This window comes from Gorilla gorilla, chromosome 20 (assembly GCF_029281585.2).
Source record: "Gorilla gorilla gorilla isolate KB3781 chromosome 20, NHGRI_mGorGor1-v2.1_pri, whole genome shotgun sequence".
Classification (NCBI taxonomy): Eukaryota; Metazoa; Chordata; class Mammalia; order Primates; family Hominidae; genus Gorilla; species Gorilla gorilla.
The window spans coordinates 24,090,065-24,110,295 of record NC_073244.2 but is presented as its reverse complement, the minus strand read 5'-3'; the positions used below and the strand labels follow the sequence as shown (position 1 = coordinate 24,110,295).

Here is a 20,231-nt window from a genome sequence, read left to right as displayed (position 1 = left end):
CCAGCCTGGTCAACACAGTGAAACCCTGTCTCTACTAAAAAAAAAAAAAATTAGCCAGCCTTAGTGGCTCACACCTGTAATCCCAGCAATTTGGGAGGCTGTGGCGGGCAGATTATTTGAGGCCAGGAGTTCGAGACCAGCCTGGCCAACATGGTGAAACCCCATCTCTACTAAAAATACAAAAAATTAGCTAGGCATGGTGGCGGGCACCTGTCATTCCAGCTCCTTGGGAGGCTGAGGTGGGAGAATCACTTGAATCTGGGAGGCAGAGGTTGCAGTGAGCCGACATCACGCTGCTGCACTCCAGCCTGGGCAACAGAGCAAGGCTCTGTCTCAAAATAATAATATTGATAATAATAATAAAATAAAAAATTTTATTTTTCATTTGGCGGATACATGTGCAGGTTTGTTACATGAATATATTGCATGATGCTAAGGTCTGGAATTCCATGGCATTACTCAAATTGTAAGCACAGTACCTAATGGGTAGTTTTTTCACCCTTGTCCTGCTCCCTCCTTCCTCCCTTCTGGAGTCCCCAATGTCTACTGTTCCCATCTTTTTTTTTTTTTTTTTCTTTTTTGAGACGGAGTCTCGCTGTGTCACCAGGCTGGAGTGCAGTGGCAAGATCTTGGCTCACTGCAACCTCCACCTCCCGGGTTCAAGTGATTCTCCTGCCTCGGCCTCCCGGGTAGCTGGGACTACAGGCATGCGCCACCATACCTGGCTAATTTTTGTATTTTTAGTAGAGACGGGGTTTCACCGTTTAGCTAGGATGGTCTCGATCTCTTGACCTCGTGATCTGCCCGCCTCGGCCTCCCAAAGTGCTGGGATTACAGGTATGAGTCACTGTACCTGGCCCCTAGTCTTTTTTCTATCTCTGTTTCTTACTTTTTCTGTCACTGTCTCTGTCTTTCTCTCTCTCTCTCTCTCGTGTGTGTGTGTGTGTCTTTCTCTCCTTTTCTCTCTTACTCCCTGTATCCTTCTCATAGAGAGGGAGAGAATTTGGGAGGTAGAGGGAAGTCGGGATGGGACAGAACAGAGGACTATCCTGGTCCCCTGGCCTTTGGCCCCTCTGAGAGAAGCCCTTTCTCCTTCCTCCACCCCTTCAGTATTCATTCCAAGATGAGCAAGACAAGCCTCTGCCTGTCCCCAGCAACCAGTGCTGTAAGTACCTCTTGATTCTTCCTTGGGCATCAGCTGAAATCCTCATCCCTCCCCTACCCCATGACTGTCCTGTCTAAAGGCTCCTCCAGTCCGGAGATACAAGTCCTGAGAGTGCAGTGTCCACTTACAGTGTATTAGAAATCAGTGTTCTGAGGCTGGGCATGGCGGCTCACCCCTGTAATCCCAGCACTTTGGGAAGCCGAGGTCAGGAGTTCGAGACCAGCCTGGCCAACAGAGCAAAACCCCATCTCTACTACAAATACAAAAAAATTGAACAGGCATGGTGGTGGGTGCCTGTAATCCCAGCTACTCAGGAGGCTGAGGCAGGAGAATTGCTTGAACCCAGAAGGCAGAGTCTGCAGTGGGCCAAGATCATGCCACTGTACTCCAGCCTGGGTGACAGAGCGAGACTCTGACTCAAAAAAAGAAGGAAGGAAAGAAAGAGAAAGAAAGAAAGAGAGAGAGAGAAAGAAAGGAAGGAAGGAAGGAGAGGAGAGGAGAGGAAAGAAAGAAAGAAAGAAAAAGAAAGAAAGGAAGGAAGGAGAGGAGAGGAAAGAAAGAAAGAAAGAAAGAAAGAAAGAAAGAAAGGAAGGAAGGAGAGGAAAGGAAAGAAAGAAAGAAAGGAAGGAAGGAAGGAAGGAGAGGAGAGGAGAGGAAAGGAAAGAAAGAAAGAAAGAGGAAAGAAAGGAAGGGAAGGAAGGAAAGGAAAGAGAAGAGTTCTGAGACTTGGGCTTGATGAAAGACACGAAGGAAGAAAGGAAGGAAGAAAGGAGAGTTCTGAGACTTGGGCTTGATTCCCACCTTGCTATGTGGTCATGGGCAGGCCAGTGTCCCTCTTCGATATTTAGGGGCCCTCTCTTTGAAATAGCGCATCTGACAGCCCCCTCACTCTGAGGGCTGTTGGAAGGATCCGGGACATCTAGAGACATGAAAAACACTTCGTAGATGCTTCACTTCCATTCATCAGATCCTGGATGAGGGCGTATAACTCATTCCACAAACTATTCACGGGGCCAGCACAAACCCCGAGCAGCCCACGTCAGATGGTGCAGACAGACACAGGCAGAAGATCCTGCCAGCACATGTACAACGGGCGCACGTACAACAGACGAAGGCTGTTTCACTAACCCGTTTTCTTAGATGGAGAAACTGAGGCCCAAGAGGAGATGTGATTTACCCAAGGCCACACACCTGGCAACTGGCAGAGCCAGGATTTGAACCCAGGTCTGAGGGACTCCAACTTTGCTTCCCTTTCCACTGCACCTTGTCTGTTAATGATGATGATGATCACTTTCCTCTCCCTATTTCCATCAAGACTGCAGTTGTCAAGATTTTTTATCTTCCTGGGCCCTGTGGACACTCAGATGCATCCAGACCAGGTCTTTTCATGGATGGAGGAGCTGTCTCCCTCCTTAAAATGACTTCCCATTGCTCTGTGGTGGAGGGGAAGTAGCAAATATAGCCTCAGGGCAGAGCTCCCACCTGCTGACACCAAAACCCCACTGCACTCTTTAGCCTCCTTCTCCTTTCCCATTTACTTTCTTTTCTTCTTCTCTCTTTTTTTTTTTTTTTTTTTTTTTGGAGATAGAGTCTCGTTCTGTCACCCAGACTGGACTGCAATAGTACTATCTTGGCTCACTGCAGCCTCTGCCTCCCGGATTTGAGCGATTCTTGTGCCTCAGCCTCTTGAGCAGTGGGGATTACAGGCATATGCCACCACGCCCAGCTAATTTTTGTATTTTTAGTAGAGATGGGGTTTTGCCACGTTGGCCAGGCTGGTCTCAAATTTTTTACCTCATGTGATCTGCCCACCTCAGCTTCCCAAAGTGCTGGGATTACAGGTGTGAGCCACCGTGCCTGGCACCTTTTCCATTTGCTTTTCCATCTTCCTTTTCTCCCCTCTCACAGCTTTCCCTGTATCTGTGTCTCCCTCACCATGTGTCCAGGAGGGTGGTAATGGAGCCGGGGTTGAGGAGGGCTTGGGATACTCCAGCTGGGGTACCCTGTTTCCACACTAACTTGGGGAGTGATATTGAGAAAGTTCCTTGGCTTCCCTGGCCAGGGAGGGGTCATCACTGCCTGGAAGGAATTACAAACCCCTGCTTGGTGAATGGGGTCATTGAGAGGTTGCAATGGGAGCGGGACCAGGCAGAGTGGAGGCAGGAAGGCAATGGCAGAGAGCCCCTGGGCAGATGGACTAGAGCCAGGGGCAGGTTCATTTTGGGAAGTGGAGACCACCACTCAGTATTTACCCACAAGTCCTCCCTTGGAGTATTTTGTCACCCTGTTTCCCAGAGAAAGCAGCCAATGGTCAGAGGAGCCAGGATTCTGGTCCAGGACATTTTTCTGAAGTGCCAGGTACTGCATGTGATAGGCAAAGGTGGTTCTCGCCCTGGCCCTGATGCGCAGAGGCTCTGTGACTTTGGGCTGCTCACTCCATCTCTCTGAGCCCCATAGTTTCACCCGTAAAATGAGTAGAATGATAAAATCCACCCAATAGGGGTGTTTCAAACCTTAGGGTTTCCAATTTAGTGTGGTTTCCTTATCCAAGAGCTGGGAGAGGAAAAGGGTGGAGACTGGGAGACTGCTAACCCTAGACATCATAGTCAGAAAACCCTGGGCCCAAATACCCACTTTGTTACTTCCTGACTGAGCCTTTCCTCTCATTGAAAACTGAGCCAGGCACAGTGGCTCATGCCTGTAAATCCCAGCTACTCGGCCTCACTTGAGACCACGTGTTTGAAACCAGCCTGACCAACATAGCAAGATCCATCTCCACACAAAAAAACAAAAAGAAAAACCACCAAGAACCAAAACATTAGCTGAACATGGTGGTGTGTGCCTGTAATCTCAGTTACTCGGGAGGCTGAGGTGGGAGGATCACTTGAGCTTGGAAATTGGAGGCTGCAGTAAGCCGTGATTGCACCACTCTACTCCAGGCTGGATGACAGAGTGAGACCGTGTTTCAAAAAAAAAATTAAAGAAAAGAAAAAAATAAACAAACAGGGATATCCCACCTTCCTCCCAAGGTGGAGAGCAGAGACACAGCAAGTGTCAACAATGAAAGTGATACTCAGGGAAGGTACTCAGGACAAGAGGGACTCTTGGGGTGGGGGGAGCAGTTGGGGAGAGTGAGGACAGCAGGGGAGCCCCCTTCCTACACCCACCCCTCTGTCTGCTCCCTTTTATTATTTCTGCCCCTTCTCTTTGTAGGCAACTGGAATTATTTTGGCTGGGGTGAGCAGCACAGTAAGTACTCAGCCTGATTGATGTTCTGGGAGTTACATGGGAAGGTGGGCACCTTGGTGATCCCAAGGCCCCTCCCCACTACCACACAGGGAAGCAAGGAGCCTGTGACGAGCACGTGGGGGCCAGAGGGCTCGGCAAGACCCCTTTCAAGCTTTCCTGTACCCTGTTCATTAGTGCCTGTCTTGGGAGGCCTGCCATCTGCTGGGGAGTGGGCACCGTCATTGGGGTGGGGTGGGGGGGTTTAGCCTGGAGGAGTGGACATCTAGACCAACAACCTGCTTGTCTCCAGCTGGGCACTGTGACCCCCGCACCGCACTCCGCCGTATAACCTCACCTCCTCTCCTGTAGCCCCTGCCTTTTGGTCTTCCTATCTTCCTTCTCCACTTGGAAATGCGTCCAGTGTCACTCAGAGGGTAGTGGGTGGGCGGGGTCTCTAACAGAACGGTGGGCCAGGGACCTCAGGGAGATGCATACAGGGACCTCAGCACCCCCCAGGTCCACCCACACTCACACCTCACCTTCCACCTTCATTTGCTCTCCCAGGGAATAAGGCAAGCCACCCCCTCCCTAAATTAAATGTCCATTTTCCTTTTCCTTTTTTTTTTTTTTTTTTTTGAGATGCAGTCTCACTCTATCGCCCAGGCTGGAGGGCAGTGGCACGATCTCAGCTCACTGCAAGCTCTGCCTCCAGGGTTCACGCCATTCTCCTGCCTCAGCCTCCCGAGTAGCTGGGACTAAAGGCGTCCGCCAACATGCCCGGCTAATTTTTTGTATTTTTAGTAGAGACGGGGTTTCACCATGTTAGCCAGGAGGGTCTCGATCTCCTGACCTCGTGATCCACCTGCCTTGGCCTCCCAAAGTGCTGGGATTACAGGCATGAGCCACGGCACCTGGCCCTAATTAAATGTCCGTTTTTCTACCTAACAGCGGTTCCCAACCTTTTTGACACGAGGGACCAGTTTCATGGAAGACAATTTTTTTATGGACTGGGGTTGGGGGATGGTTTCTGGATGATTCAAGTTCACTGCATTTGTTGTGCACTTTATTTTTATTATTATTACATTATAGTATGTAATGAAATAATGATACAACTCATCATCATATAGAAGCAGTGGGAGCCCTGAACTTGTTTTCCTGCAACTAGACAGTCCCATCTTAGGGTGATGGGGGACAGTGACAGATCATCAGGCATTAGATTCTCATAAGGAGCGCACAACCTAGATCCCGCATATGCACAGTTCACAGTAGGGTTCACGCTCCCGTGAGAATCTTTTTTTTTTGAAACAGAGTCTTGCTCTGTTGCCCAGGCTGGATGGAGTGCAGTGGCGCAATCTCGCCTCACTGCAACCTCTGCCTCCGGGTTCAAGTGATTCTCGTACCTCAGCCTCCCCCAAGTAGCTGGGATTACAGGTGCGTGCCACCATGCCCAGCTAATTTTTTGTATTTTTAGTAGAGACGGGGTTTCACCATGTTGGCCAGGCTGGTTGTGAACTCCTGACTTCAGGTGATCCACCTGCCTTGGCCTCCCAAAGGGCTGGGATTACAAGTTTGAGCCACTGCGCCCGGCCTTCTATGAGAATCTAATGCCGCCGCTGATCTGACAGGAGGTGGAACTCAGGCGGTAATGTGAGTAATGGGGAGCAACTGTAAATACAGATGAAACTTCACTCACTCACCCAACCGCTGCCCACCTCCTGCTGTGCCCCCCAGCTCCTAACAGGCCACAGACCAGATCCATGCCCTAAAGAGTTGCTCCCTTTCTCCCATACCCCGCCTCTTCTAGAGAAATCCAGTCCTCTTTTCTTTCTTTCCTTCTTTCTTTTTTCTTTTTTTTTTTTGAGATGGAGTCTTGCTCTGTCACCCAGACTGGAGTACAGTGGTGCGATCACTGCTCACTGCAACCTCCACCTCCCGGGTTCAAGCGATTCTCTTGCCTCAGCCTCCCAAGTAGTTGGGATTACAGGTGCACGCCACTATGCCTGGTTAATTTTTGTATTTTTAGTAGAGATGGGGTTTCACCATGTTGGCCAGGCTGGTCTTGAACTCCTGACCTCAAGCAATCCTCCCGCCTTGGCCTCCCAAAGTGCTGGGATTATAGGTGTGAGCTACCATGCCTGGCCAGTCCTCTATTTTGAGGATAAATCTGCCTCCTTCTCTCTCCTTCAACTGGGGAGTCCTTCACTCCTTCCTCATATCCTGGTGGACAAACCTAACTCCAGGACCAGTGAAACTGTTGACAAACACTTTGGTCCACCACAATTTATCAAAAACAAGTTGGTTAAAAATCAACTTAGGCCAGCCACACTGGCTCACACCTGTAATTCCAACACTTTGGGAGGCTGAGGCGGGAGGATTGCTTGAGCCTAGGAGGTTGGGACTGCAGTGAGCCATGATTGTGCTACTAGACTTCAGCCTAGGCAACAGTGTGAGACCCTGTCTCTAAAAAATAAATAGATTAAAATAAATAAATAAAATCAATTTTGCCAAAATGAATGCTTGGCAGACAGGGCAAGCTCGATAACAACCAACTTGCCACAAACGAACAGTACGGTCACAAGCAAAGATAGACCAGGCATGGCAGCTCACACCATAATCCCAGCACTTTGGGAGGCCGAGGTAGGCAGATCACTTGAGGTCAGGAGTTCGAGACCAGCCTGGCCAACGTGACGAAACCCCATCTCTACTAAAAATACAAAAATTATCCAGGCATGGTGGTGCATGCCTTTAATCCCAGCTACTCGGGAGGCTGAGGCAGGAGAATCATTTGAACCTGGGAGGTGGAGGCTGCAGTGAGCCGAGATCGTACCATTGCACTCCAGCCTGGGTGACAGAGCAAGACTCTGTCTCAAAAAAAAAAAAACAACCCAAAAACCAAAAAACAAACAAAACAAAACACCAATGCAGCTAAAGCTGATAGATAATTGGGTCAAAAAGGAAAGACAATTGAGCCGAAAACAGACAGTTCGGTTAAAACAAAAGTGGTTGAAAATAGCCAGAAGCAGGCAATTTAGTCAAGAGCTACTTAGTAGAAAGCAGAGCCTGGGCAAAAGCAAAAAGAATCCAACTCAAAGTAATTTACCCTTCATAAGCAGATAATTTGTCAGGAAAAAAAAAAAACTGGGTAAACATGTGCACAGCCTCATGCAATTTGGCTGGAAACATCTCAGCCCGGTCAAGGACAATTGGGTAGAAAGAATGCTGGCCGGCCGAGGTGGCTCACGGCTAATCCCAGCACTTTGGGAAGCTGAGGCGGGAGGATCGCTTGAGCCCAGGAGTTCAAGATCAGCCTGGGCAATATAGGGAGATCCCATCTCTACAAAATAATAAATAAATAAAATTAGCTGGGCGTGGTGGTGTGTGCCTGTGGTCCCAGCTACCGTGGAGGCTGAGATGCGAGGATCTCTTGAGCCCAGGAGGTCGAGGTTTCAGTGAGTTTTGATCGCGCCACTGCACTCCAGCCCAAGTGAGAGAGACCCTGTCTGAATGAATGGATGAATACAGCAAAAGTCTGAAGGTTTCACTCATTGCTCTGAGATTTTGGGGTCTGGGGGTTTTTTCATTTTTTTACATCCTCTTCCCCTTACCCGTACTTCTCATGTTTTCTTCATGGACTACTTTTTCTTTTTTTCTGGATACAGGGTCTCATTCTGACACCCAGACTGCAGTGCAGAGGCGTAATCATAGCTCACTGCTACCTTGACCTCCTGGGCTCCAGCAATGCTCCTGCCATACCCTCCCAAATAGCTGGGAGTACAGGCGCCCACCACCACGCCCAGCTAATTTTTAAATTTTTTAAAGAGATGGGGCCTTACTATGTTGCCCAGGCTGATCTTGAACTCCTGGGCTCAAGTGATCCTCCTGCCTTGGCCTCCCAAAGTGCTGGGATTACAGGCATGAGCCACTTTGCCTGGCCCATGGAGTAGGTTTTACTTTACTTTTATTTTATTTTATTTTTTGGAGACAGGGTCTTGTGTCACCCAGCCCCTGGAGTGCAGAGGTGTGATCTTGGCTCACAGCAATCTCCACCTCCTGGGTTCAAGAGATTCTCCTGCCTCAGCCTCCCAAGGAGCTGGGATTACAGGCACATGCCACCACACCTGGCTAATTTTTGTATTTTTAGTAGAGACAGGGTCTTGGTATGTTGCCCAGGCTGGTCTTGAACTCCTGGCCTCAAGTAATCTGCCCGCCTCGGCCTCCCAAAGTGCTGGGATTACAGGTGTGAGCCACTGTGCCCAGCCTTTGCTTTACTTTTAAAATAAAGATAACTTTATCATTCTTTTTAGTTAAAAAATTAAAAAGATTGCGTTATTGAAATCTTTTTTTTCAGAAGGTACAGAAAAGAATAAAGAAGAAAATGTACAATCCCCAATTATGCCACCACCCAGACATGTTGCTTTTAGAATTGGAATTTTTTTTTTTAGGATTTAGAAAACAAACTGTTCTTTTTTCTAAGGAAACCAAACTAAACCAAAATATCTTTTAGTTCTTGTTAAACATGAAGTTTGGCAACTCTACCACATTCCATTTTAGCAATAGATTCCGAGTGTGTGGTGGCTTTGCCAAGCTAAGAATCTAATCCTTTTTGAAAAAGACAGAACCATGTCTCAGCATCTTCTTGGTTCTTGCATATTTGTTAAGTTCAGGTCTGGGGTCGTCACCCTCAGATATCAGGAAATCTCTAAGGGTTAAAGAGCGTTCCGTCCACTTTGAACTCCTGATCTCCTTCCAACTTCCCCCTGACTGTCTGTGTGACTCCTGTTATGGGAAACTAACTGCTCAGTGGAAAAAAATCCCATCTTATTTTCAGAGATCCTGACCTTCAGCAAAGTTGTTCTTCACATTTGAGCTGAAGGATGCCCTCTACTCTGTCCCTGTTTTCTTCACATTGTAGGTCCTACCCCAGCCCCTAGACTTTAGGTCCAATTTGACCCACATAAAGCAAAACAGGGTTTTCACCTCCCTTGTTCTGAAGCCTATATCTCTATTAACATGACCCACAGTTCTTTATCCATACTAGTAAAAAATTCTCTTCTTCGGTAGCAGCACCATAAGTCTGGGAAATTGTATTGGCTCCCATCATGTGCACTCTCTCCCTCACCCTCTTCCCATACCGCCTCTCTCTTCCAGACGATGACCCCGACAGTGCAGTGGATGATCGTGACAGTGACTACCGCAGTGAAACGAGCAACAGCATCCCGCCGCCCTATTATACTACGTCACAACCCAACGCCTCAGTCCACCAATATTCTGTTCGCCCACCACCCCTGGGCTCCCGGGAGTCCTACAGTGACTCCATGCACAGTTACGAGGAGTTCTCTGAGCCACAAGCCCTCAGGTAGGTGCTGCGGAGTGCAGCATGCATGTGGGTCCTGCTGTGTCTCCTGGAGTGGAGAGGGGTAGGGGGCTGGACAGAGCTGGAGGTGGAGTTCCAGAAGGGCAGAATTCACCCATCCAGGAGGGCAGAATTCACATTTTCTTGTGGGAATTAGCCATTTTTTTCTTTGTTTTTTTTTCTTTTCTTTTTTTTAGACAGAGTCTTGCTCTGTCACCCAGGCTGGAGTGCAGTGGCACCATTTCGGCTCACTGCAACCTCCACCACCCAGACTCAAGCGATTCTCCTGCCTCAGCCTCCCCAGTAGCTGGGACTACAGGCACAGGCCGCCACACCAAGCTAATTTATTTTTATTTTTTGTGGAGATGGGGGTCTTGCTCCATTGCCCGGGCTAGTCTTGAACCCCTTTTTATTCCTATAGCATCCCCGAGGCTGGCCAGGGAAGAGGGTCTCAGGCGCTAAGATTGGAGGAGGTATCTAATCGGGAAATGATAAGGTTCGTTGAATGACTAAGTGAATGGTTAGAAGAGGGCTGAGTGGTGGCCCCTATGTCCCCCTGCCTGTATTTAGACAGAGACAGATATTGCTGTTGACATTGAGCACGATCCTGGGTTCACATAAGCAGCATATAACAGAGGGCCTGACCTGGCCAGACAGTGGGGGGCATTTGCACAAGTAAGTGATGTTTCAGTGGGTACCAGAGGGTGGGTAGGAGTTTGCTAGATAAAGCAGACAACGAAGAGACCACGGCAAGTGCACAGGTTTATGGTGTTGGAGAGACAACGAGGTGGCCAGTGTGGCCGGAATGGAGGAGGCGGGGAGAAGTGGAGGGAGGTATGCAGGGGGAGTTTGGAGCGTATGGGCCACACAGGGCTAGCACAGATTTTATTCCAAGGCACTAGGGAGCCATGGTAGGATTTAGAGCAGGGGAGGGAGGTGATTGGATTTACAATTCCCTGTGGCTTCCAAGGGAAGCAGGAACTGTGGAGACAGCATCTGGTAGAGACAGCAGAGGCTGGCCTGGGTTGGGGCCCAGGGTACGAGGAAGTGGATGCATTTCCCATACTTTTTCGAGGTGGAGGCCAGGAGACCTGCTGCGGGGCTGTGGTGATGGCGCTGACCCTGAGTTCCCAGCACAGTCAATTGCCTGTCCCCCACAGACCGCAAATGCCACAAAAGCGGGAATTTTTTTTTTTTTTTTTTTTTTTTTGAGACGGAATTTCGCTCTTGTTGCCCAGGCTGGAGTGCAATGGCATGATCCCAGCTCACTGCAACCTCCACCTCCCGGGTTCAAGTGATTCTTCTACCTCAGCCTCCCGAGTAGCTGGGATTACATGCATACGCCACCACGCCCAGCTAATTTTTGTATTTTTGGTAGAGACAGGGTTTCACCATGTTGGCCAGGCTGGTCTTGAACTCCTGACCTCAGGTGATCTGCCCACCTCAGCCTCCCAAAGTGCTGGGATTACAGGCGTGAGCCACCGCACCTGGCCAAAAGCGGGGATTTTTGTCTTTTCTGATCATGGCTGTGTTTTCCAGCCCCTAGAGCAGGACCTGGCACATAGTAGGTGCTCAGTCGGTGATGAGACAATGCCTGTGTGACTGGGGCTCAGGTGGGCAGTGACTCGGTACCCCAGTCCCTGAACCCTGTTCCATCCCCACAGCCCCACGGGTAGCAGCCGCTATGCCTCTTCCGGGGAGCTGAGCCAGGGAAGCTCTCAGCTGAGTGAGGACTTCGACCCTGACGAGCACAGCCTGCAGGGCTCCGACATGGAGGATGAGCGGGACCGGGACTCCTACCACTCCTGCCACAGCTCGGTCAGCTACCACAAAGACTCGCCTCGCTGGGACCAGGACGAGGAGGAGCTGGAGGAGGACCTGGAGGACTTCCTGGAGGAGGAGGAGCTGCCTGAAGATGAGGAGGAGCTGGAGGAGGAGGAGGAGGTGCCTGACGATTTGGGCAGCTATGCCCAGCGTGAAGACGTAGCTGTGGCTGAGCCCAAAGACTTCAAACGCATCAGCCTCCCGCCAGCTGCCCCAGGGAAGGAGGACAAGGCCCCAGTGGCACCCACCGAGGCCCCTGACATGGCCAAGGTGGCCCCCAAGCCAGCCACGCCCGACGAGGTGCCTGCAGCTGAGCAGATCCCTGAGGCTGAGCCACCCAAGGACGAGGAGAGGTAACAGGACGGGGCCAAGGGGCCAGAGGGGCTGCCACAAGGTCACAGGGTCAGCAGGGCTATGATGGGGTCAGCGTGGACCTGGGAAGTTGCTGGGGCTGAAGTTGTCACAGGCTCTTGGGTTTCTTAAAGGGATCAGAGGTGACAGGGCAGAGTAGGGAGGTCAAAGAGGGTTCAGGGGGCCATGAAGGAGACTTAGAGTTTGTGATCTTAGTGGTTGCTGGGGTCGGAGAGGTCAAGATCCTGGGCAAATGGGGGGCCAGAGGGGCTGGGCTGGTGAAAAGGAAGCTGGAGAACAGTGAAGTGTCAGAGAAGCATTGGGTGTGTGGGAAGGGGTGAGGGGCACCGAGGTGGGCCAGGGGACACACGTGGGTCCTAATGTCTCTGAGGGGTCAGAGATACCATGGGGAGCTATGCATCACTTGCACAGCTGGAGGGTCAAGGGAAGTTCAGGGGTCACAGAGAGCCAGCCCAGAGCCTCATAGCCTTCCCTGCCTCAGTTTCAGGCCGAGAGAGGATGAGGAAGGCCAGGAGGGGCAGGACTCCATGTCCAGGGCCAAGGCCAACTGGCTGCGTGCCTTCAACAAGGTGCGGATGCAGCTGCAGGAGGTGAGTGACACGCCCAGCCATGCCCCTGCCACACTTAGCCAGGCCACGCCCAATGGCACGCCCACACATGGTTTGGCCACACCCACACCTATATTGGCCACGCCCAACACCCCACCCGTACCCAAGCCTAGCCTGGGCATGCCCAGTGCAGTGCCCACACTGTGCCCATGCCCCAGTCACTCGAGCCCTTCCCTGGCCCCACCCTCATTCAGCCTGGCCTCACCCAATGTCACCGATGCCCCACCCACTCTGACCCTTCCTTAGCCACATACACACACAGCCCAGGATATCCCCATGGCCCGTCCACACCAGCCTAGCTATGCTAACTCCCAAACCATGCACCAAGTCTGGCCCCACACATCCCCAGCCCAGCCTCCTTCCCAATGTCAGCCTGGGGTTTCTAGGTCAAGAGGGAGGAGAGAAAACTAGGGCTGAAATTGGGCTGAAGTCATGGTTAGGGATCAAGGTAAGGGTTAGTTCAGCCATCAAAGATCAGAGGTCAGGGTTAGAATTGGTGTTAGGCAAAGGGGTCAGTGCTTAGGGCCAAATTGGAGGTCATTGTCAGGGTTAGGGAAAGCTCTGGGGCCGGATCACTAGGGGAGTAGGAATCAAGGGAAGGAATCAGCATCGGGGTCAAGGTGACTGTTTGGATGGGCAGCAGGGTTGAGGCCATTCATCTATTCCTTCATTCAGCTCACCCTGGGCTGGGGACAGCTGTGTTGCTCTTCAGGGTTACCCTCCAAACTGCAGTGGGATTGGCAGGAGGAGATTCTAAACAGACTCCCAAAGGTTTAGACCATCAAATATCAGAGCCACAAAATTACCAAATGAAATTTCTTAACAGTTTTAAAATAGAAATCTATTTTTTGACTCAGCAGTACATACATATGGTTCCAAATGAGACAGGCGGAAGAGGACACAGTGAAAAGGCTGTTGGGTAACTTCCACTAGGTCAAGAAATTAAATTGAAAAAATAGCAGCTACTATTGGAACTATGTGATATACAAGAAAAACAAACTATGGAACTAGTAATATGACAAGAAAAAGACACATGGAAGGCTCTCTGGGTTTCATAGGAAAAGCATAAAACTAATCCAAGGCAATCAGGAAAACTCCCTGGAGGAGATGACACTTAAGGAGAAGTGATGGCCGGGTGTGGTTGCTCAAGCCTGTAATCCCAGCACTTTGGGAGGCCGAGGCGGGTGGATCACGAGGTCAGGAGTTCGAGACCAGCCTGGCCAACATAGTGAAACCCCACCTCTACTAAAAATACAAAAAATTAATTGGGTGTGGTGGTGGGCACCTGTAATCCCAGCTACTAGGAAGGCTGAGGCAGGAGAATCGCTTGAACCCAGGAGGTGGAGGTTGCAGTGAGCTGAGATTGCGCCACTGCACTCCAGCCTGGGCAACAAAAGGGAAACTCTGTCTCAAACAAACAAACAAACAAACAAAATATATATATATATTTATTTCAGGAGCTGAGTGTGGTGGCTTGTGTGTGTAGTCCCAGCTACTCAGGAGGCTGAAGCAGGAAGATCACATGAGGCCAGGAGTTCAAGACCAGTCTGGGCAATATAGCAAGACCCTGTCTTTAAAAAAACCAAACACCCCCTCAATATTTCAGAACAGAAGAGTGCTGCCTGTGTTCCTCATAGGACCACCCCTCCCCCCATGTTAACCCTTTAGTTACAAGATGGAGGGAAGGTAGGGGCTGTGGACCCCGCGTCTATGCTGAGACCTGAATGATAAATAGAGGCTGGTTGGCTGCAGAAGGTGGGAAGAGGTACGAGCTGAAGTCACAACTCCTGGAAAGAGCCCGAGGCAAGAGAGCAGATGAACAAGTGAGACTATAGGGGTTTTAGGGAATAATCAGTGAAGAGACTGAGGTCCACTGAGGTGGTTGAAAGAGAAGAGCTTCTTTCTCCCCCAGCCCATCTTACAGATGGACAAACTAAGGCCCAGAGATAGCCACGGAGCTTCCTAAAATCACTCAGCCAGGACTAGGACCCAGGCCATCTGACTCCCAGCCCAGAGGGGAGTCGGAAGTGGGTGTGGAGCCTGCTCTGGGGAGGGGAGGGACAGCCACACTGACCATATCTGTCTGTCTGTCCTGCAGGCCCGGGGAGAAGGAGAGATGTCTAAATCCCTATGGTTCAAAGGCGGGTAAGTAATGAAACTGTGAGCGGTGGGAGGAAGATTTGAACCCCAAGCCCAAGGCTGGTTTGCGCCTGAGCCTCAGCCCAGAGAGGAGGAGGAGGGGTTCCATTTAGACAGGGGACAGATTGAGCTTGGGCAAAATACGTCACTTTCATAAGGCACACAACCATACGCAGACACAAGAGACAGTAATCTTTGACGATAGGGCGGGGTGCGGTGGCTCATGCCTGGAATCCTAGCACTTTGGGAGGCCGAGGCGGGAGGATCATTTGAGGAGGTCAGGAGTTCGAAACCAGCCTGGCCAACATGGTGAAACCCTGTCTCTACTAAAAATACAAAAATTAGCTGGGCATGGTGGCAGGCGCCTGTAATCCCAGCTACTTGGGATGCTGAGGCAAGATAATTACTTGAACCCGAGAGGCAGAGGTTGTAGTGAGCTGAGATTGCACCACTGCACTCCAGCCTGGGAGACAGAGCGGGACACTGTCTCAAAAATAAACAAACAAATAAATAAATACATGTAAGATAAAGCAGACACTATTAGGAACTAGACATTATTGGGAAATGTACACTATTTGCAATCCTGGAGCAAAATGTTTGCGTTGATTCTATTTTTAAATTTCTTTGATTATTGCTACAGTTGTGGGCTCTTTAATTAAAGATAGTTGTTTAGACTTCAGTGGAGCATGTGGTCATGTCTAACCTCTTATGTTATGGATTTTCAGGTTAGAGGATGCACAAGATATTTTAAAAATATGCTCAGGTTTTAAAATAGCAGCACGATGGTGACCTTCCTTGTACGTCCTTGGCAAACAGGCAGGGAGACAGCAGCTGGGACTCCTAAATAAATGAGCAGGTGCCCTAGCTAGAGAGCCTTGGATGCGGGGCCTGAAATGGGGATTCCTGTGCACGTGATTTATGAAGGATGTGCTCTCGGGAGAAACCTGTCAGACAAGGGGAGGCTGCCGAGAAAGGATGTGGTTTAGGAGTCTCTAAGCCTCAGTTGGCTCCTGCAGAAAGCTTTGTAGGTTGAATAGCCCTGCAGGGCTTGTCTGGAGTCATTGGCTGCAGGCACCTATCTCACTGGCCAGTGAAAACCTTTTCGGGGCCAGGCGTGGTGGCTCACGCCTGTAATCCCAACACTTTGGGAGGCTGAAGCAGGTGGATCGCCTGACGTCAGGAGTTCAAGACCAGCCTGGCCAACATGGCAAAATCCCGTCTCTACTAAAAAATACAAAAATTAGCCAGGTGTGGTGGTGCATACTTGTAATCCCAGCTATTTGGGAGGCTGAGGCAGGAGCATTACTTGAGGCTAGGAGTTCAAGACCAGCCTGGGCGACATAGCGAGACCCCCATCTCTACAAAAAAAATTTTTTTTAATTAGCTATGTGTGGGCCGGGTACAGTGGCTCATGCCTGTAATCCCAGCACTTTGGGAGGCCGAGGCGGTTGATCACCTGAAGTCAGGAGTTTGAGACCAGCCTGGCCAACATGGTGAAACCCCGTATCTACGAAAAATACAGAAAATTAGCCAGGTGTCATGGTGGGCACCTGTAATCCCAGCTACTTGGGAGGCTGAGATAGGAGAATTGCTTGAACCCAGGAGGCAGAGGTTGCAGTGAGCCAAGATCATACCATTGCATTCCAGCCTGGGCGACAGAGCGAGACTCCATCTCAAAAAAAAAAAAAATTAGCTGGGTGTGGCAGCGTACACCTATGGTCCCAGCTACTCAGGAGGCTGAGGTGGGAGGACTGCTGTAGCCCAGGAGGTGGAGGCTACAGTGAGCCGTGATTGTGCCACTGCACTCCAGCCTGGGTGACAGAGTGAGATCTTGTTTTGAAAGATGGCTGGGCATGGTGGCTCACGCCTGTAATCTCAGCACTTTGGGAGGCCAAGGTGGGTGGATCGCCTGAGGTCAGGAGTTTGAGACCAGCCTGGCCAACATGGTAAAAGCTTGTTTCTACTAAAAATACAAAAATTAGCCAGGCGTTGTGGTGGGCACCTGTAATCCCAGCTACTTGGGGAGCTGAGGCAGGAGAATTGCTTAAACCTGGGAGGCAGAGGTTGCAGTGAGCCAAGAAAGGTTTCATTTATATTTTATTTTATTTTATTTTTGATACAGAGTCTCGCTGTGTCACCCAGGCTGGATTGCAGTGGCGTGATCTCGACTCACTGCAACCTCTGCCTCCTGGTTCAAGCAATTATCCTGCTTCAACCTCCTGAGTAGCTGGGACTACAGGCATGCACCACCATGCCTGGCTAATTTTTGTATTTTTAGTAGAGACGGGGTTTCACCATGTTGGTCAGGCTGGTCTCGAACTCCTAACCTCAGGTGATCTGCCCGCCTCGGCCTCCCAAAGTGTTGGGATTATTACAGGCATAAGCCACCACTCCTGGCCTCATTTATATTTTAGTATATTATTTAGATTTGCCTTAATTCATGTTTTCATTCAAGGTGGGCAATTACATCATCTCCCCATTTTTCAGATGAGGAGGTTGAGGCCTGGTGTCTCCATTTCTTAGGACTGCTATCACAAAGTACCACACACGGGTGGCTTAAAAACCACAGCAATGTATTCTCTCACAGTTGTGGAGGCCAGAAGTCTGAAATCAAGGCATTGGTAGAGCCACGCTCCCTCTGAAATCTGTAGAAGAGAATTCCTCCCCTGCCTCTTCTAGCTTCTAGTTTGCTTGAATTCCTTGGCCCCCGAGTATTGGTTTGTAGATACGTCACTCTCTGCCTCTGCTGTCACAGAGCCACCTTCTCCCCATGTGTCTCTTCTTCTAAGGACACCGGTCATATTAGATTAAGTGTCTACCCTACTCCAGTATGACCTTATCTTAACTAATTACATCTGTGACAACCCCGTTTCCAAATAAGGTCACCTTCTGAGGTAGTGGGGGTTAGGGCATCAGCGTATCTTTTTTTTGAGGGACGCAATTCAACCCCTTAACACCTGGGGGAGGTTGAATGTTCTCCCCAGGGCTCTATGTGAGGAATAGGGACATCTGGGCCCTCAGTGTCCCTCTGTGTCTTTCAGCCCAGGGGGCGGTCTCATCATCATCGACAGCATGCCAGACATCCGCAAGAGGAAACCTATCCCACTCGTGAGCGACTTGGTAAGCACCCTCGCCCTTTACTCCCTGAGCAGATCAGGCCTGCTATAAGCAGTGCACAACCTGTGGAACTGCCCGTGGTCAACCTGGGGTTGGGGGCCGGCTAGGCATTCTCTGAGACTAATGTAGTCTGATTTCTACCCCCATGTGCTGCGTGGACACTTCAGGCCATGGTGAGTGATGGCGACATGGGCCTCTTGGGATCTTCTCCCCAAACTCCCCCACTGGGATCTTCTAACAGGCCCCCAATTCATGGATTATGGGGGAACCTTGCCATGTCCCACTGCGTTGGATACTGTGAGTCAGGGGTGCGGGGCTGCTCACTTTCCAGGGTCCCTTCTAACTCAAAGCCTCTGTCACCTCCTAATTCTTTGTTGGGTCTGGCCCGGATGCTGTCGGTGACCTGTTTCCAACTTGCGGTTGTGGCTCCAAAATGTGGCTGCTGGCCCCATCCGTGGCTGTGAACTCTCCTGGTGGTGATCTCATGGATGTCAACCCCCCGACTCCCTCTTCTGTGACCTCCCCAGTCCCTGGTCCAGTCCAGGAAAGCGGGCATCACCTCGGCCTTGGCCTCCAGCACGTTGAACAACGAGGAGCTGGTGCGTGGGGCACCTCTTTTTCCCCGGGTCAGGGATGGACTGGGCTAGGAGCTTCTGGAATTGTCCAAGCCTCTGTGGGTCCCCGGGAAGAGGAAGGGTGTGTGTGTGACACAGACTGGCAGAAGGCAGCGCGGATTCCGACAGCGTGGAGGCAGGGGAGGGCCTGGGACTTTACCGCGCTCAGTGATGGGGCGGAATGGGGCAGGACAGGGACAGCGCCAGGTTAGGCCCCCCCAAACCGCACCCCATCCCTCCCTGCAGAAAAACCACGTTTACAAGAAGACCCTGCAAGCCTTAATCTACCCCATCTCGTGCACGACGCCACACAACTTCGAAGTGTGGACGGCCACCACGCCCACCTACTGCTACGAGTGCGAGGGGCTGCTGTGGGGCATCGCGAGGCAGGGCATGCGCTGCACCGAGTGCGGTGTCAAGTGCCACGAGAAGTGCCAGGACCTGCTCAACGCCGACTGCCTGCAGCGTGAGCGCAGGGCCTGAGCGCAGGGCCACGGGTTGGCGTGGGGAGCCCCGGGGCTTGCATGGCGGGGAAAGGCTGAAGGGCAAGGAGATGGGTGGGGCACCATGGGGCGGGGCAAGGGGCGGGGCGTCGTGAGGCAGGGGAGGGACTCGCTGAAAGGGAGGGGTGGGGTTAAAGGCGCAGGACTCCCTGGTGGAAGGGCTAGGGGGTCGAGGGATGGGGAAAGAAGCTGTGAGGGTGTCAGAGAGGGGTGGGGCAGGGCTCAGGGACTAGCTAGGTTGTGCAAAGGACAGGCTTAGTGAGAAGAGGCAGCTCCCCTGGATAAAATGGGTTAGCTAGGGGCAGCTCTGAGAGGAAGAGGGGCTCAGAGAGGGAAGGGGTTCAGACTGCGAGAGGACTGTGGGGGGGGGATTGAAAGGGCGAGGGGACTCAGAGGAGGTGGGACCAAGAGAAAGGGAGGGGTCTGAGAGAAGGACGGGGCTCAGGAATGTGGAGGGGACTCGCAGAGGTGGAGATCAGAGACGGGGAGGGGATTCAGAGGAGTGGTGCTCAGAGAGGCAGCGGGACTCAGAGGGGTGGGACTCAGAGAGGGGGCGGAGATTCAGAGGGGTGGGACGCAGAGGGGGGCGGGGACTCAGAGGGGTGGGGCTTAGGGAAGAGGCCTTAGAGGGGTGGGGCTCCAAAAACCTGTGGGGACTCCAAGGGGTGCGGGGCAGAGAAGGGCAGGACGCAGGGACATGGCGACTCAGAGGAGCATGGCTCCGAGAGGAGGTGGAAGGGTGAAGGGTCTGGGTGGAGGGTACAGAAAGCAGGTAGGAAACCGGCTTCAGGGGGTGACACCTGAGTCCCCCCGGTTGATGAGTAGGGGCGGCGCTCTCGCCTTGGTGAGGGGCCACTATGCAGGACGCGCTGGGGTCAGCGCCGGCCTCGGGCGTCCTCAGGGGCTGCGGAGAAGAGCTCCAAGCACGGGGCGGAGGACCGGACACAGAACATCATCATGGTGCTCAAGGACCGCATGAAGATCCGGGAGCGCAACAAGCCCGAGATCTTCGAGCTCATCCAGGAGATCTTCGCGGTGACCAAGACGGCGCACACGCAGCAGATGAAGGCGGTCAAGCAGAGCGTGCTGGACGGCACGTCCAAGTGGTCCGCCAAGATTAGCATCACCGGTGAGGGGGCGTGGGCCGCCATAGGGCCCCTCCTTCTCCACCCTCTGAGACCTGTCTCATGCCCTGTCCCATGGCCTGGTCCCTCTCCTTTGCAGCGCGCACTCACTCTTCGGTCGGGTGCATTCCATCTCATCTCCGTGTGTGCACGCATATGGGGGGACATGCGTGCCTCCAAACGC

General features: G+C 51.6%; 1 protein-coding gene across 5 annotated transcripts in view; it reads left to right on the top strand.

The window, feature by feature from the left end:
- UNC13A (unc-13 homolog A) overlaps positions 1 to 20,231 on the top strand; it is an 86,688-nt gene that overhangs the window by 20,670 nt on the left and 45,787 nt on the right. For all 5 annotated transcript variants that reach the window (XM_055372107.2, XM_055372109.2, XM_055372110.2 and 2 more), the window contains exons 7-16: positions 1,111 to 1,165; positions 4,379 to 4,414; positions 9,542 to 9,749; positions 11,411 to 11,923; positions 12,424 to 12,532; positions 14,649 to 14,695; positions 17,731 to 17,809; positions 18,334 to 18,405; positions 18,667 to 18,886; positions 19,825 to 20,052. In XM_055372107.2, the coding sequence (XP_055228082.1) occupies positions 1,111 to 1,165; positions 4,379 to 4,414; positions 9,542 to 9,749; positions 11,411 to 11,923; positions 12,424 to 12,532; positions 14,649 to 14,695; positions 17,731 to 17,809; positions 18,334 to 18,405; positions 18,667 to 18,886; positions 19,825 to 20,052 (1,567 nt within the window). The remainder of the gene's footprint in view (positions 1 to 1,110; positions 1,166 to 4,378; positions 4,415 to 9,541; positions 9,750 to 11,410; positions 11,924 to 12,423; positions 12,533 to 14,648; positions 14,696 to 17,730; positions 17,810 to 18,333; positions 18,406 to 18,666; positions 18,887 to 19,824; positions 20,053 to 20,231) is intronic.